General features: G+C 39.6%; 1 protein-coding gene across 3 annotated transcripts; it reads left to right on the top strand.

Moving 5' to 3' along the window:
- Positions 1-363: 363 nt before the first annotated feature.
- Positions 364-8,011, top strand: nrsn1 (neurensin 1). 3 transcript variants are annotated; one of them, XM_022753411.1, is made up of 7 exons: positions 364-444; positions 3,912-4,030; positions 4,331-4,423; positions 4,556-4,674; positions 5,088-5,275; positions 5,441-5,576; positions 7,232-8,011. In XM_022753411.1, exons 2-6 carry the CDS (start codon positions 3,932-3,934, stop codon positions 5,542-5,544), a joined length of 603 nt encoding a protein of 200 aa, XP_022609132.1. In that variant the 5' UTR covers positions 364-444; positions 3,912-3,931; the 3' UTR covers positions 5,545-5,576; positions 7,232-8,011. The 3 variants fall into 3 exon arrangements, with proteins under 3 accessions (XP_022609132.1, XP_022609133.1, XP_022609134.1); XM_022753412.1 differs by having other exon boundaries at positions 5,441-8,011; XM_022753413.1 differs by having other exon boundaries at positions 402-444; positions 3,915-4,030; positions 5,441-8,011.
- The last annotated feature ends 8,201 nt before the right edge of the window (positions 8,012-16,212 follow it).

Raw genomic sequence — 16,212 nt, 5'->3', positions numbered from 1 at the left:
TGTTGTTGTTGTTTTTTTTACAGTGTGTGCTTGTGGGTTGAAGCTGAATGCATATCTGTATGTACATGTCTATACCTACTATTTTATCCATCCATAAACTCATTCAAGCATTAATCTCTGAGTGTTGAATCTTGAATGAATGTGCTCCTCTTCAGCTACTCCTCTCAGCCTCCTCCTGCCTGTGGTTATTTATATTCGCCATTGAATCATAATATATTGTCATGGATGTGACGCTTGCGCAGTAGACAGCGTGAAAATCTGAATCATCGATGGAAAGATAGAGAGAGAGACACAGACAGAGAGGGGAGAGAGAGAGAGAGCGAGAGAGAGAGAGAGTGAGAGAGAGAGTGAGAGAGAGTCAGAGCGAGAGAGGTGACTGTAGAGTGATGGGACCCGGCTGAGGGAACAGCAGCGAGTGATCACTCTCCGAGCTGGTAATGACAGGTAAATGACGATTTTAATGATTCTTATTAATATTTTTGAACGCTGTGGCAGCTGCATTTGACTGTTGCTTTTGTGAATAACATACCAGGGATTCATATTTCCTGCAAGGAGTCTGTCGACGGTGTCATCCCTGCAAACGATCTCAGCTTGCACATCTGGAAGTAGCTCCCATAACGCTGAACAAATGTTTGTTTTAAACTTTGTGTCGTCGCCTTTCACCCAGTCCGATGATTTCTGTATTAATTCATGAGCGTTTCGGGTGTTGCTATATCCTGATCAAATGAAATCAAACTTCACCCTAACGCTTGAACCTGTAGATGCCCCCCCCCCAGAGACTGAGTTATTTTCAGGTGGTCAGGACGTCAGCCGACCTGATTTAGTCAGAATGCTTTAATGCAAAGTCCTCCTCTCTTAAGTTTCAACAGGAAAGCGGTGCTGTGTGCGTCTATTCGCGTCTCATGGGGGGTTGGGAGGACGAATGGATGAGATCTGTTTTCAGACTGGCGTCACATGTTACGTCTGTGTGTTTTCCTGCTGGGATGATGGGGGCTGGATGGCAACAATGGCGCTCAGCACCACGGCCAGTTCCCCGGTTCAGCGCTTCATAGGACATGTTGTATAGGCAAGCTAACTGCACATTGTGAGCGTTTACATGTATGTTTTTCCTGATTGTATTTATGCATTCTGGTTTTATTTATCAAAAGCTAGTTTGATTTAGGTCAAGACGGGTCGAGATTCACGTGGTGTGTTTGATTTGGGTGGTTTAGGTTTATTTCAGTTCCAGCTTCTCTTGTGGTATGTCAAAACACAAGAGGATGCACTTGACTAAGAACGAAAAAGACCTTACAGGAGTCACACTGTATATCTGTGAGCTGTTAGCTCATCTAGACTTTGTAATTGACCATTTTCACTGCTCACTTTGTTTTCATTTAGCCACAGTGGATACACTGTATTCCAGCTATCTTATTCAATCAAATATCCTGATGTGTACATCAAGTTTAACCCTTTATATTGGTTGGATAACTCTGCTCTGGGCCTCTTAAGGTTGAGGGCACTTATTAATGCAATGCAAACCAAAGCTAATTTAATTTTGTTCCAAAATCTTGATATTGTAAATGACATATGATAACAACAACAACAACAAAAACAACAACAACAACAAAAATAGCCCATTTTAAGAAACTAAGCCATTTTGGAGTCTCAATAACTTGGAATGTAATTACAGTTCATAATAAACAATCTCTCATATTTCCATATTTGCATGATTGATTATTTGGCTGGATGATGAATTGTTATACTTTCTTGGATATATGCAGATGAGGGTACAGAGAGACTTCACAACATCTGGGCTGAGCCAGATGTTCATGAGAGTCTTCAGCAGGTACAAATTAAGCAGTAATGTGATTAACTTAACTGGAACAGTGTGCCTCATCTTAATGCAGCATTTCACTCATCACACTCCTATTATCTTATCTGACTGAAAATATGTAATTTCCCATAGCACACAGTGTGAATTCATGTTTAGTAATTTGCAGATATGAGACACCCTCCATCTCCTCATCTCATCATATTAGTAATCTGAACATCCATAAGGACATTCAGAAAAATACAAAATACAGGAGGTATAGATTTCAATAGCAACACATTCCTTTTGTCATTGAAATGATCTTCCCCAAATATTTAAATTTAGTTCACAATAACTAAAAAAACAAACTGATTTTGCCTTTGTGCTGCTGATTGACATGGGCTCAATCCAATAGAACAAGTCAACCCATAGAGGTTTGAAGGACTGAGGGTGTTGTATGTTGTACAGATTGCAAAGCCTTTTGGGGACAATTCGTGATTTGGGGCTATATAAACAAAACTAACTTGACTGGAACTGACTTGAATATCATCACAAGATACTGTGTGATGTCCTTTATAGATCACTTGATACTAAGTATTAATACTGCCAAACACACAAGAGTCGTGTAATAACCTTAATGACATTAATGGCAATACTATCCGGAGGTACAAGATGCTCTTTTGTGTGTAGACCCCCTCCCATTTCCTCCCATGTGACATTCATGTAGCATTATTGCTGCACACCTTGCATCAGGAAATTTCACTAGTACTATACCTATACACAGTTGCATAACTAGTTTCCCTAACTAGTTTACCAGGAATTTGTGCTTACAGATAAAAGCCTGATACAAGAGGTGAGAAACCACTTCTACTTTATTTAACATCACCCGCTCCAGGAGATCTCGTTGATTTACATACCTGCCCTGATGAACCAGAAACCGCATTAAGCGCCTGGTTTTGTTTCAAGGGCATTTCTTTTATCCATTTGTCACATGTGTCAGGAGAGCACAGAATTGCTGCTGTGGAACCATAAAATATTATAAAATAATGTGTTACTGGGATGTACATCTTGCTTTTTTTTTCTTTTATTATTATTATTTCTTTTAGCATTTACAAGAAATATTGCCAACCCCCAGATCAATGTTTTATTCCCACTTCTGCTCCCCAGTCTATTTCTGTTGTGGTGCAACAGAAGCTGCAGTTGAGATTTAGTGCCTGCTGCCATAAACTTGAAACATAGTTATGTGTGTTTGTGTAGAGGCACCGAGCTGTGTAATGTTCGGTGATATTGAGATGGATACTGAGGGAATTGCAACTTTTCCTAGAGCAAATGTTTTCTTTGTCTTTATTATTTATTTATTTATTTATTATTTTTTTAGACGGATGCAATAGTTACTTTAAAAAAAAACAGAACAAAGAAAATGGTAACAGGTACAATATGTGCCATCATGTATATACGGCTGTAACAAGCTATCTGCTGCAGGTTACTGACACCTGGTACCTTTTCTGAAAGATGATAGATGGTAAGATGGTAAACCTTACACAGCATGTCTTCAATTTGCATCTTCTATGAAAGCTTGCAAACTAAATATACTGTATTGCTTAATTTGTAATGGAGAAAAAAAAGGGTTTTGATGTTATGATTTTTGCACGTAATGCAATACGAAAAGAAAAAAAAGGAGATTCATTCTGCGTGCGTCTGCACTCTCTGTATTCAGCCGACACAATATTGAATCTGAGGAAGAGGACCGATGTAATGTTTCATGGCTTATTTCATAATAGCAGACAAGGAGAATGCATCATTAATCTCAATGTACTGAGCCACCCTTGCCTTCAGTACAGCATTACATAACTTTCTGGCGCTGTGTGTGTGTGTGTGAGGGTACATGCTTGTGTGTATAAATGTTTAAATGTAAAGTGTATGTGTGTGTACATGTTTACGCAGAGTTTGTCCACAAAACCCACGTGGGTGGTTTTCTCAAAGCAAGTAATGCAGTCATGCAGTCATGCATTCATGCATGTATGTCTGTGTTTGTGTGTGTGTGTGTGTGTGTGTGTGTGTGTGTGTGTGTGTGTGTGTGTGTGTGTGCGTGTGCGTGTGCGTGTGTGTGTGTGACCTCAAGCAGGTAGACAGATGTGAAGGATGACTTCTTGCGCAGAGATCTGTGGCTCGGAGTATGGTGAGCAAGCTCAAGTCAGTGGGAACTACCAGCAGTATGGAGTCCGCTCTTACCTACACCAGGTACAACACAGACACACACACATACACACACACACACACACACACACACACACACACACACACACACACACACACACACACACAAAAGAAAGACAGGCACAGGGCATCCTTCTACAAATATCTACCATTCTCTGACACAAACCCCTTCATCTTCACAGCCTCTTGTTGTAATCACTGCACTGTTTCCTTTTGAAACTTTTAGGTCTTGATCTCTTGTGGGTTTCAGTTTCCGTGTTTGAACTGCGATAAAAAAAACAACAACAAAAAATACAAAAAACATCTCTTTCATCCCTTATCCAGTTTTATGAGGAGTGCACAGCTTCTATCTGGGAACGTGATGAAGATTTTCAGATTCAGAGATCGCCTAGCAGGTGGAGCTCTTTACTCTGGAAGGTGAGGTTGACCTTCAGATTACTCAAACAAAACCACATCTCGCCTGCTGTTATTGCCACACTGTAGATGCAAGCAATGACCTGGAATCCAAACAAGACTTTAACGTGCAACTTCTTCGTTTTTTCCTTCCAGGTCTGTCTCGCGTTTGGCACCCTGATCTTGTTTACGGGCCTCATCGTTGTTTTGGTGGGTTATGCCACTCCAGCCAGGATTGAGGCATTTGGCGAGGATGATCTCCTCTTTGTTGACAGGTATAGGAACAATACATTTGACTAATATGTGGAAAATGTGTGCAATCATTAATATTCTTGCGTGGCTATTGCCTCTAAGACTTGATCATAATGAAGAATATTGTGCTTTAATTGGGACATACAGTGCAGTGTAGGTTCTACATACATGGGTAGCCATTGTAATGTATTGTACTGTACAGCCAAGTACTGATCACACCCTGAGTGAAAGCTGTTATTTCCACCGAAATTAGAACAGAGCCGGAGTAAGCTTGCAAAGACTGCACACCACAACTCAGAACTCTAATGCTAAATGACTCAGCTGATCCCAAAGGTGAAAAACTGTCTTCCAATCAGTGACTTTCGGACGAAGTTCACAGTTATTGATGTCACGCTTCTAATTAATGCTCTGAACGAACTGCGTTTGTCTTGAACAGCCATGCTGTTAGTTTCAACCGCGCCCTGGATGTGTGTAAGCTGACTGGTGCTGTGCTGTTCTGTGTGGGGGGCACCTCCATGGCTGTGGGCCTCCTGCTGTCTGCCTTCGCAAAAAGCTACTCCAAAGAAGAACTGTATCTGCAGCAGAAGTTTAAGGAGAGGTTGGCCGATCTGCACGCAACAGTTGGTGAGATTTCCCTCTGCTGTGTCTCGTTATAACACAATTTTGATTGAATATTAAAAATACATTTGCCAAACAGTAAAAGAAAGGATTATTTTTCTTTTGTTACAGTGTACTATTATATATCGTTTTGTATGAATATCCCACATAGCAGAACTGCCTTTCTCACAGGTACCCCCATAATGAGAGCACCCACCCCCGGAGACGGAAAGGTGCCAGTCACACTCTCCAAAGTGCAGAACATCCAGCCAGCGACCACGAAGTCGGAAACCTGACAGAAGTCCAGATGAAGGCATCACTCAAAGAAGTGTGTATGGGGGACTGAGAGCAGGGAGAGAGCAGACTGTGTTTGAGTGCGTACACGTGTGTGTAGGTCGAGCTACGTGTGCATTTCTTTCTTTCGAAAGGTCAGCTTACATGGCTGAAAGTAGTGGTTACTTCATCTTTATTTGCTGTGTTTGATTTCAAGGTTATATAGGTGCAGAGTTAATATAGCTGAACAAAGTTTAAGTCTTTTATTTATTTATTTTATTGATTTAAAAAAAAAAAAAACTCATAGTAACCTAACAAAGCACATGCAGGTCTTGAGTCCTACCCAGAAAAACAAACCACAGAAACAAATCAATAAAACGCAGCTGCTGAACAACACTATCATAGTTTCCACAGATAGGTTTTCTGTAGAGAGGATTCCCATTTTGTTAAAAAATAAAAATGGATGGCGTTCCTGCTGCAGGGTGAGGAGCAGCAGATGCAGTGTTGTTAGAAGCTATTGGTGATTGGGCTCCATTCACAGAAATGATCAAAAGAAGCGCTGAACACAGCCACCATTATCTCTGGCTAGTGTCTAAAAGGACATCAGAGGACGAGTGTTTGTATGTACAGAACACCTTGTGTGTACATGTACATTCAGCTCACTGTCAGCCAGAGCTGCCAGTCACAACCACACAACATGAAGACGTGTGTTTTAGCTTATGAATACTTCTTATGAGTACTGCTTACATGCAACAAGGACAAGTCTTAACAAATAGCTTTGCTTCACACATCATCAGGACAAATCAAACACAAACAGATTAGAACAGACCTTGAGGGGAGATTTCACCCTGACATTTCCTCGTGTCTTGTTAGGCCTCTGACCTTGTCCTCTTCAGTAAATCTGCAGACAGGATCGATAGACAAGACCAGACAGACTGATGAAAAGTACATTGAACCAGACAGATCATGCAGAACAGCACAGTCTGTCGCTTAATCAAACGGCTTACTTTCTAGATAAGATGAATAAGGCATTCCTCATGCCTTCTATCTTTGAAACTGTTTTTTTTGTTGTTGTTGTTTTCCTAAAGAATTCATTGCCTATGCTCGTTCTTTCTGTGTCTCCTTCTCCTTCTTGTGACAAAAGGAAGCAGGTAGACACACACCTCTTTACTGAAACAAGTACATTTTTTGCAACATTGTGAATCAAACTGTTGTCAGTTACTGGTAAAAAAAAAAAAAAACAACAGAAAGTACAGGTGCTGCGTGTTTAAAAATGGAGCAGGTGCAAGGGTGCGTGAAGAGAGACAAATAACATGACATAACAGGGGGATGAAGAACGCGCAGTCAGCTCTCCAGTGAGATCGCATCAGCCGCATCATCGTGTTTGACAGTGTTCACTGTTTTCAGCGTGTGATGATTCACAGATGCTGAACGATATACACTTAGTAATACTGTAGGAAAGTTGCATCATGGAACTTTTTTTTTTTTTTTTTAAGTTGCATATTTACTTATACACTATATCTGAAATAGCTATTACATCAGGAAGGTTTTTATTTGATACAAGCTTGGCACAAGCTCAAGCTCACATACAAGCACAAGAAGCTGTTAACAGTTATGCTGATAAAACCTTTTTGTCTACATGTATCATGAGTATATTTTTAAATATTGTGAAAGTACTTTTTGTTTATCTTTTGAATTATTCACACACAGATACAACACACGGTACCAGTGGTAGTTACTGTCCAAGTGCCATCAAGCTGCTTGCTGCGCATCAATGCAGCAGGTCCTGCCAAGCAGTGTATTCTCTTCAAATCCATGCAGCAACAATGTTGGATACTGACTGTATGAAATAATGAATTGCTGTGCTCGTTATGTCCATGTAAGTTGACCTTTTAATATAATTCTCATGACCTTCGCTCTCCTTCTTTACTGCCTTTCTTCTCTTACTTTGAAAGGTTCTGCAATGTCATTTCAACACATTTTAGTTTCAGATTCGACACAAACACGTAGCTATAACTATGAAGAACAACATACTAATAATTAAGTACATTTTCAAGGAACTTACTCGAGCACTGTTAAGCTGCAAACCTACAGTACAAGAAGAAAAACCAAGCTCCAAGCTGTAAACAATCTCTCCAGTGTGGTCAAAACTTCAGTAAGTGGTCAATAAATGTGCTGACTTATAGTTACATGCTGTGAATTGTGATTTTATTTTTTTATCCTTCAATTGACCAATGTGGAATTCTTCATTACAATCCAAATTCCAAAATGGAGATTTTTCAGCTCTGAATCTGAAAAATGCTCCCTCACTTCTGACCTCATGTCCTCTGGTTCTATCTTTAATTGTCTCCTGATGTAACAGTGGATACCCCCAGTAAATAAAAAACAATTATACTGTACTTGGATTGGATAAAGAACAAATATATATCACTGTCTATATACAGTATATGTCTATTTTTCAAAGAACACAATAAAACTGAAATATTCGCAGCTCAAAATGTGTGAAGAATCTATGTAAGCCATCCTCATATCAAAACATACAGTACACATTAAGCTAAATGGCCCAAATTAGTATTTTTATAGAGAATAGTTCTCAGTGTTTTATGTAGTCTGATTCTAGTTTCCTTGTAAAATCACTGTTTTGAATTTCACTAAACAACTGACACTTTTTGTCCTCTTTCAAATTTTTAATTATCTGAGATTGAGATGCTCAATGTCTAAGCAGGGTCTTTTGTTCTGAAAGATAACATATCCCCTTTATGGAGGAAACAGAGAGGAAATGAGTAATTATAGGATTTGGTTTTCAATAATAAAGGATTCCAAACTCTCAATATTGTGTCCCAACATACTAAGCCTTCATTACACTGTGTAGGAGCTTGTAATCAATCAGGAGAGTCATTTAGGTAGAGGAAGCAGAGTGCCTGTGCTATTCACGGCCTTATTAACACTCACACACATGAACACACACACGCGCGCGCACACACACACACACACACACACACACACACACACACACACACTGAAAGGGGCCAGTGGAGGAGATAAGACAGAATTGATGGTAACTCCAGAAATAGCACCTTGAGGATCATCACCCCGACCAGTCAGGCTGTATGAGTCACACACACACACACACACACACACACACACACACACACACACACACACACACACACACCAGCCGCCGCCTCCTCTGCCTCTCTCTGCATCGCTTGCTCTTGCTCTCTCCTTCTACCTCACCCTATCTCTCACCCATGTTCACCCTCTCTCGTGGGATGGTGAGTCACAAACACGCTGACTGCATGAATCCCAATTTGAGCAGCTGCAGGGTTGAGAGGGTGGTGAGGCCATCATCGACACTGAAATAGATCACAGTTCACACTATGGTTTCCTGCTGTGGGAGGCATTTTGTAGTTGTTTTATACAAGCTTCGTTCAGGGGCAGACAGAGGAAAAAAATGACTGAATCAACATGAAGTGTGTTGGCTGCATTCTGTTGTTTCACCTGTTACTTGCAAACCTGTGCATCTCAGTTCCTTAAATTAAGATTTAGGCCTCAAAATGTATGGATAATGCAATTATTATTACATTAACTGTGGAATAAGTAGTGCCAATTTTTTTATTTATTTATTTATTTTTTCACCTGATGAAAATCTCCCCTGTAAACATAAATGTAATGTTCTGTCCTGAACATTTGAAAAGCTGCTTCAAAATATGATTATAAGCACTTAAGTCTTTGCGCACACATGATCACACACACACATACATACATGATAACAGACTTTTTACTCCACTACATCTATTGGGCCAGTGTAGTTACTAGTTACTTTCTGTATTAAAATTTAAAGAACCTATAAGCATATAAAAGATACAGTACCTTTTTATAATTCATAGCATAACATAACATAACTTCTTTTTAGTTTGATACATTATACTTGAGTAAATTTATGCATCTCTTTAACTTAAAGGAGCTATTTGTAAGTTTTGCTAATGCTACATCGCCAACATTAGCATTAACAGCTGTTTACTTACCAGTCTTGAAGCAATGAGTTCAGCATCAAACTTCATTCCTTTACTCGCCAAGAGCTGCCTGCAGTGGTTGAAAAAGACAATGTTAACTCTGGTCTCTATCACATCTTTTTTTCTTTTACTGATATTAGCATGCTAACCAGCTAGCTGGCTAGCCTGTCTCTTCACTTCCAGATAGTGACCCACTGTTGCGACCAATATTCCCTGAAGACTCAGAGGGCGTATTATAACCTCTTGTCTTGTAAACACAACGATGGCCGAAGCACTTGTCAATCATCAATCAACAACACCTGCTCCTGGCAAGACACCACATTCAGCGACAGAGAAAACTTACAAATAGAACGGCTGTTTTAAATATTTGTGGTATGTACAAACATTTACTTAAAGTAAAGGAGGCAAATACTTCTTCCAGCACTGCATATATAGTATGTACATTAATGACTGGTTACTTACTTTACTTTAAATTCTAAATTCTCTCCTAGGCTCACTACTATTTTTATTTTTCTTAAACATTTTCCCTTCAAAAACATGAACGCTTACCTTTCATCCATATTACATACTGTGGATTGTCCAATTTGACCGGCAAACTCTGGAGTTTCAGTATTCTTTTATTTTATTTTTTTCGCAGTTTGATTAGAGTCATTTCATAATGAATTGTCGGGGATAAAGAGAGACAGAGAGGTCTGTTCCAATGAAGCAGGTCGCTAGCTGTCATTTTCTTTCTTTCTTTATTTGTAGAAGATAAATACAAATAAACAAATATTCATGGGACATAAAGACTAAATAACAAAAAGATTATGATTTGAAACAGCTTTGTAAAGAGGACCTTCAAACTAAATCATTATCGTATCATTTAGCTTAACATTCAGACAAATACAGTATTACATATACAGCAGCTTATTGTATAGCTTGTTGTACTCACTGAGAAAGCTCATTTGTAGCACTTGTTTAGGGAAATAGACAAAAATACCATACATACAAAAAGCAAAATCCTACCTGTTAAAAATAAACTTATATTTTCGTATTTAAACATTTAATGTATAGCTGCAACAACGTTTCAATTTCCCTGCATCACTCACTACAGTATTCACAGTGTATACTGACAAAATAAAGCAGCCCAAGAGGTAACAGTATGTCTTCATGGAAAATAAAAATATATTAGCATAGCTTTTATTTGTTTTGTCTCTTTCAGACATGGATAATGTTTTGATGAATAGCTTTTGAATATATACCTGAAGTGTTTTTTGTACTTAACATCATTTAGCAGTCAGCCATTCAAATATTCTATTACTTGCTCAGCATTGTGGAATCATTTTCTTCTCAGTGCAACTTCTACAAGGACATCTAGTAAATATCTCTGACTCTCGCTTTGCTCTCTGTGAATTTCCGCTGCCATCCTCCTTTATTTTTTACATTGTATCGTAAAGTTTTGCGTCCTACTTTCAGCACTGCTCATCCATCCACTTAGACATTTTCTCTTTCTTCCCTAATCTGTCTCTTTCCTGCTGTTATCTGAATTCTTTTTATCACTGTCCTCTTTTGCTTTCTCTCCATTTGCTGTGGTATCTTTGAGACTGGCTGAATTTTTCTCCTCCGTGTCCAGTTCTGCTTCACTTTGCACCTCATCATCTTCTCCGCTGACCTCTCCATTCACCTCTCTCTCCTCTTCCCCTGGCTCTTTGCTTGCTCCCTCCTTTGTTTTGTTCACATCTTTCTCCTGGTTACTGTTGCTACTGTTACTTCTGCTGTTATCGGTGTCTTTTGTCTCGTTATCTGACTGAGTCTTCCCTGGGTCATTGCTGTTTTCTGTCTCTTTCTGCTCCTCTGTGTCTACATCATTATTTTGGTCCTTACTGCTTTTCTCCCCCTTACCACTGTCTTTATCTTGCTCCTGTTCTTCCGTATTTTTTCCCTGCGCATCCTTTTCACCCTCAGAAGATGTATGGCTTCCGTCCTCTTTCTCTTTACCGTCCTGGCTCTTATCAGTGTTGCTACTGCTGGCCCCCTGCTCCTCACTCTTAACCCCCTCCTCACTCTCATCCGTGACCTCCTCCTTCACTTCATCTTCTACCTCCTCCTCTTTCTCCTTAGCTCCTGCTGTTGCTTCACCCTCTTTTTCATCACTTGGCCCCTCAGTTTCCTTCTTCTCTTCCCCTCCCTCTTTTTCATCACTTGGCCCCTCAGTTTCCTTCTTCTCTTCCCCTCCCTCTTTTGCATCGTTTGGCCCCTCAGTTTCCTTCTTCTCTTCCCCTCCCTCTTTTGCATCGCTTGGCCCCTCAGTCTCCTTCTTCTCTTCCCCTCCCTCTTTTTCATCGCTTGGCCCCTCAGTTTCCTTTTTCTCTTCCCCTCCCTCTTTTTCACCATTTGTCTCCTGCTTTTCCTCCTTCTCTTCTTTGCTGGGGGAGGCATCTACTGCTGTGGTGTTTTCGGCAGCAGCATCCACCTGCTCTCCTGCCTTTTCACCGTTCTCCTCTGCGGCATTTGCAGCATCATCTGCAGGTTTCTGTGATGAAAAGATACCATAGAAACAATTTATAACTCTTATTTATACTCTTATTTATTTTAAGCCTGGGACGTACATTTTCCTGAAACAGAGTGACAGCGCTATAGAGTCATGAGCTCTTATGAATCAAGTGGTTATGTTTTTCTTTCAAGTACCTTTTTACGGAATGTCAGTCAATATGCAACAAGTAGTGAGAGTCAAAGAATCAAAACAGGCAATTGAGCTTCCCAATGGAAATGCATATCAATTAATATGCAATTAAATAACAGGTATCATATTATTAGGTATATAATTAATTAGTTAATTATTCACAGTCCAGTCCTCCAACCCAGTCTCATTAATTCTGTATTTAAGGCAGTTGAAATATAGGTTTTGGCTCATTACTATAAGATTGTATGCATCAGACTCAGCCAATTACTGCTGATATAAATTCATTCATGACAAGGTATTTACAAAAAACCCATGAGAGAAAGAATGACATGCGACAAAGAACCAAACACCATGGCAGGAAATGTGTCTGCTGTGCTCCCCACTAATGAGAGGTCACATCAAACACAATGTATCCCTGCATCTCTTTTAAAAGGTGTCATTTTTGTGCTCCTACAATAGCCCATTATGTGCACTCCTGTATGTTTATACCTCTTCAGCTGGCTGGTCTTGAGGGGTTTTGTCGTCAGCGTTTCCATCATCAGCCTTTGATTCCGGGTCATCTGGGAATAGAGAGAGGGGGGTGGGGGGGCATTTTAACGGGGCGCACTGAGCATAGCAAAGAAGTCAGGCTTGATTCTAGAGATAGTTGGCTGTTTCTTTAAAGTTGAAAAAAAAAAAAAGAAGCTTGTTTCAATATGACATTGACATATAGAGATCAATGTGTTTCATCCTAATGTGTGATATTGTGTCTTGAATGGGCTTGTTAGAGGCAACATAGCTTGAAGGTGAGTGATAGGTGTCATCCTATAGTGTAAACATTTATTCTATCTCACACAGGCATGAGACGACCTGTCTGGGCCAAATCAGACAAAATAGAGGCAGAAAGGTAAAACATTTATATAAATTGCATCAAAGGCACAGATAATATAGTCATTCATTGAGTGACATTATGTTTTGAAGAGGCTCAACAAGACTAAATGAAGCGGTGCACAATGTAACTGCACTTTACAGCATCGTCTGTGTGGAACAATCGCAAAAAGGCTATGTGCTGGTTAATTCTGATTAATTTAATTCCAGTCTTGTCGTCTGAAATCCTCATTAGTTTGCTTTTCATTCTCTAATGTAATTTAAACAGGTTAACTATTCCTTTATGTGCTGACTACTTTTCAAGACCCTAAAACGTGAATTCCTCCGTCAGAGCCCATTACGTCATTTCAGAAATCCATAAAACCTCTCCTATAAACAAGGGAGCCTTTATTTCATCCTCCAGTAAGTGACTTGTTGAAATTATACAGCTTTTATTCAGCAGTGTTCAGTGTTTTCAGGCTTGAACAAACACAGCACAAGAGTGACACCTGGTGGCAAAGGGGGGAAGCTCTCATTTCTTTTTTTTTTTTTTTTTTTTTTCAGGCAAGTAAACAACTTCCTCAGACAATGGAAGTGTGCCAGAGAGAGAAACAGAGGCAGTGAACATTTTACAAGCTGAAGGGAGGAAAGAGCACTGCAGGGAAGTTCAGGGTCAGGGGACGATTCAGAATACAAATGTCAGATTGGATCGCTGTTATATTCATCATCATTATTATCATTACTATCACCACCGCAGAGAATCATCCTCATAATCACCACAGGTAGCCTATATTTCATAAGGCAGAGATTGTTCTACCTTAACCAATGCTTTTACTGCACATACCCACAAACAAGCCAGATCTCTTAAAGAGATTCCAGTGCTGATGTTTATATATAACAACGGTTTTCAGGGTAGCATGAAGGGAGAAATGGACCCTGCGTTTTCTTTTTAATTTGGAGAAACAGCTGGTTTGATTGAAGGTTTTTCAGTTTTTCAATTTCTAACTGAAGTTTCAAGCTATTGTCAAGACAGTCTAAATAAAGTACTTGAAGCTAGTTGCATAGCAGTACAAAAAGACAAGGAGAAAAAAAAAAAAGAAAAAGAAATATGACGAGCCTTAATAACAGTCCACAAGATTAGTTTCCGCTACGGAAAATATCTTCCACTGGCCCCCTGAGGAAACACCTGTCATCATTTATGGTCTAAACAACTGCAAAGTGATACTGTGGATCCTGGTGTTTAAATGAAGACATCATACCGCAACTCAATAGCAGCTCCACACTCATTTCTATTGAAGCAATCAGCTCAGCAAGGCAGGTTTGTTGGAGTGCAAAATTAATACAGGGATTTTCAGTTTTCATGTGAGCATGTGCATCAAAGGCCTTGGAGTAATTAACCCTAAACATCATAAGAGGAATACAACTATACGCTCTGATAAACAACATAATTACACACTTGTTTTGAAACACTGGATGAGACTGAAATTTCCAATCAGAAAATAAGCGGCAAAAAGAGTGGAGGAAAAAAAACTAACAGTGTAATTAATGTCTTTAATATTAGTTTCCCTTTCTACACATACCAGTTAAAGAAGAAAAATGACTCGGGTAGAGATTAGAGGAGTTTATGGAGACATTTAATGCATTTCAAATGCAAAACTGATTGAAGTTTAGCTATGGTAGGAGATGAAACGTTATGGTAATAATAACGGACCTCTTTAAGAATATTTTATGGAAATCACCCGCATTCATTAAGAGCGAGGGCCGAACGATTGAGTGTAAGCAGTAAGCATTGGATGAGCCGCTACGACTCTAAACATCTTAAGGTGATTTGAGGATGAGGCAGAGGCTCATGAAAATGCTAAATCAAATTAAATACAATATTTAGAATCTCCCCCTTCTTCATTAAATCCAGTAGATTTGGGTTCTGGCTTTTGCAATTGGTTCGACAGCTTTGTGTATTTGTGTGTAAAATGTGTCTTTTTTTTTCCTGTCATAATCAAGTATAAATCACACACACACAAACACATACTCAAACACACAGATTCCTTCTTTCACTCGTGCACTATTGGCACACAAACAGCGACAGAGCACACCCACATTTCAGAGGTAATGCTGCATCTCATCCATCAGTGTGAGGTAAAACAAGGATGCAACTGTAAGCGGGTATAATTACTCACGCAAATGGCTCCCGTTTGCCATTCTTATGAAAGGTAAAGTTATAAATGACTGGTGTTGCAGAGAAATGTAATAAAACACAACTGAAGATGAAGTGATAGCAGGTAGTAAACTGCAATAACCTCCCACTCCTCAGCAAGCAAACTCTGTATCTCTCTTCACACACACACACACACACACACACGCACACACGCACAAACAAACACCCAAACACAAAGACGTAAACACATTATGCCACTCTGCGGGACTTCAGTTTTAAGGGACTGCCTCATAACACAGGATTTTTATGTGATGTCCGTCCCCCGCACCTCAGATACACACACAGTAACATGGTGCAGCATTTCTTTTTGATCTGTGTTTCCATTTGATGTGCTCATTCACTTCTAGTAACCACAACACACGGGGGAAATCCAGTGTGCAATGTACACCAGGTAACATGATGTAAATACTATTCCATTAAATATGTAAAGACGATATCATATTAATCGAGTTAATTAAAAAAACAACATGTAGCACAGCAAGAAGCAACCCGCTGTGCTTCCCTGTGCTCTGGTGAACTTGACCCTGAACTACACTGTCAACAAACTGCCACAGAACGGTACATCCTCCCATTTCTTCTGAGGGATTGCTACCAATCATCTCTTGTTTACAGAGGTTGCAACAGTGAGTTTAAACTCAAGGGAGTTGGATGATATATGTGGATAAAGCTTTTCTTTTCTCGGACCAAATAAAAAGAACCAGGTCTCTTTTTATGAAGAACGTGCAATTCTAATGGCGAATGAGACAATGGGCATTACATCAGTGTATCCTCCACTGCAGAGTTGGAGTGGGCAGCCATGCCTTGCAGAGAACTGTGGGGTCTAATATCATGTTTAAAAGCTTTTCCATTCCTCCAGGAAGCATTTCTGTGTAAAAGCCACATAGTGCAATCAAGTTCTTGACTCCACAGGAAATCTGCAGCAGACCGGTTCAAAAGTACATTTTTTTTTTTC

Source organism: Seriola dumerili, unplaced genomic scaffold (genome assembly GCF_002260705.1).
Source record: "Seriola dumerili isolate Sdu_G_001 unplaced genomic scaffold, Sdu_1.0 BDQW01000191.1, whole genome shotgun sequence".
In the NCBI taxonomy this organism is placed as follows: domain Eukaryota; kingdom Metazoa; phylum Chordata; class Actinopteri; order Carangiformes; family Carangidae; genus Seriola; species Seriola dumerili.
This window is presented reverse-complemented; position numbering and strand designations above follow the sequence as displayed.

Coding starts and splice junctions, on each gene's coding strand:
- nrsn1 (XM_022753411.1), top strand. CDS start 3,932: ATGACTTCTTGCGCAGAGATCTGTGGCTCGGAGTATGGTGAGCAAGCT. Junction 4,031..4,330: donor TCCGCTCTTACCTACACCAG/GTACAACACAGA, acceptor TCCCTTATCCAG/TTTTATGAGGAGTGCACAGC. Junction 4,424..4,555: donor GGAGCTCTTTACTCTGGAAG/GTGAGGTTGACC, acceptor TTTTCCTTCCAG/GTCTGTCTCGCGTTTGGCAC.